The sequence below is a fragment of the Nestor notabilis genome, unplaced genomic scaffold (assembly GCF_000696875.1).
Source record: "Nestor notabilis isolate BGI_N333 unplaced genomic scaffold, ASM69687v1 scaffold10290, whole genome shotgun sequence".
In the NCBI taxonomy this organism is placed as follows: Eukaryota; Metazoa; Chordata; class Aves; order Psittaciformes; family Psittacidae; genus Nestor; species Nestor notabilis.
In genome coordinates, this window is record NW_009910663.1 from 33,883 (window position 1) to 34,140 (window position 258).

At 69.4% G+C, this 258-nt stretch overlaps 1 protein-coding gene across 1 annotated transcript in view; it reads right to left on the bottom strand.

Annotated features, from left to right (window-relative positions):
- The window catches only part of FAM83F (family with sequence similarity 83, member F), a gene marked incomplete at its 5' end in the record, with an annotated part of 17,834 nt that extends 17,582 nt beyond the window's left edge, over window positions 1–252 (bottom strand). Inside the window, one exon of the mRNA XM_010011127.1 lies at window positions 67–252. Coding sequence (XP_010009429.1) covers window positions 67–252 — 186 coding nt within the window. The remainder of the gene's footprint in view (window positions 1–66) is intronic.
- Between the last annotated feature and the right edge of the window lie 6 nt (window positions 253–258).

Below are 258 nucleotides of genomic sequence, written 5' to 3' on the forward strand. Positions count from 1 at the left end.
GAGGCGGAAGGGGGGGCGGGTATCCCCTGTGGAGGGCAGCAGCCTCGTGCGGTGGCCGGGCCCTACCTTCTGCGCCTGCTGGATCATCTCCCGCACCACCTCCTTCAGGTGCGGTGCCCCCTCCTCCTTGCGGGGGTGCGTGAAGAGGGCCACCCGGCTGATGCCCCGGTAGAAGGTTTTGTCGGTCCAGCCCAAGTCCAACGGGGGCACCTCCGTGTCCGAGCACTCGGGCCAGTAGGCCAGCGAGAGAGTCTCCCC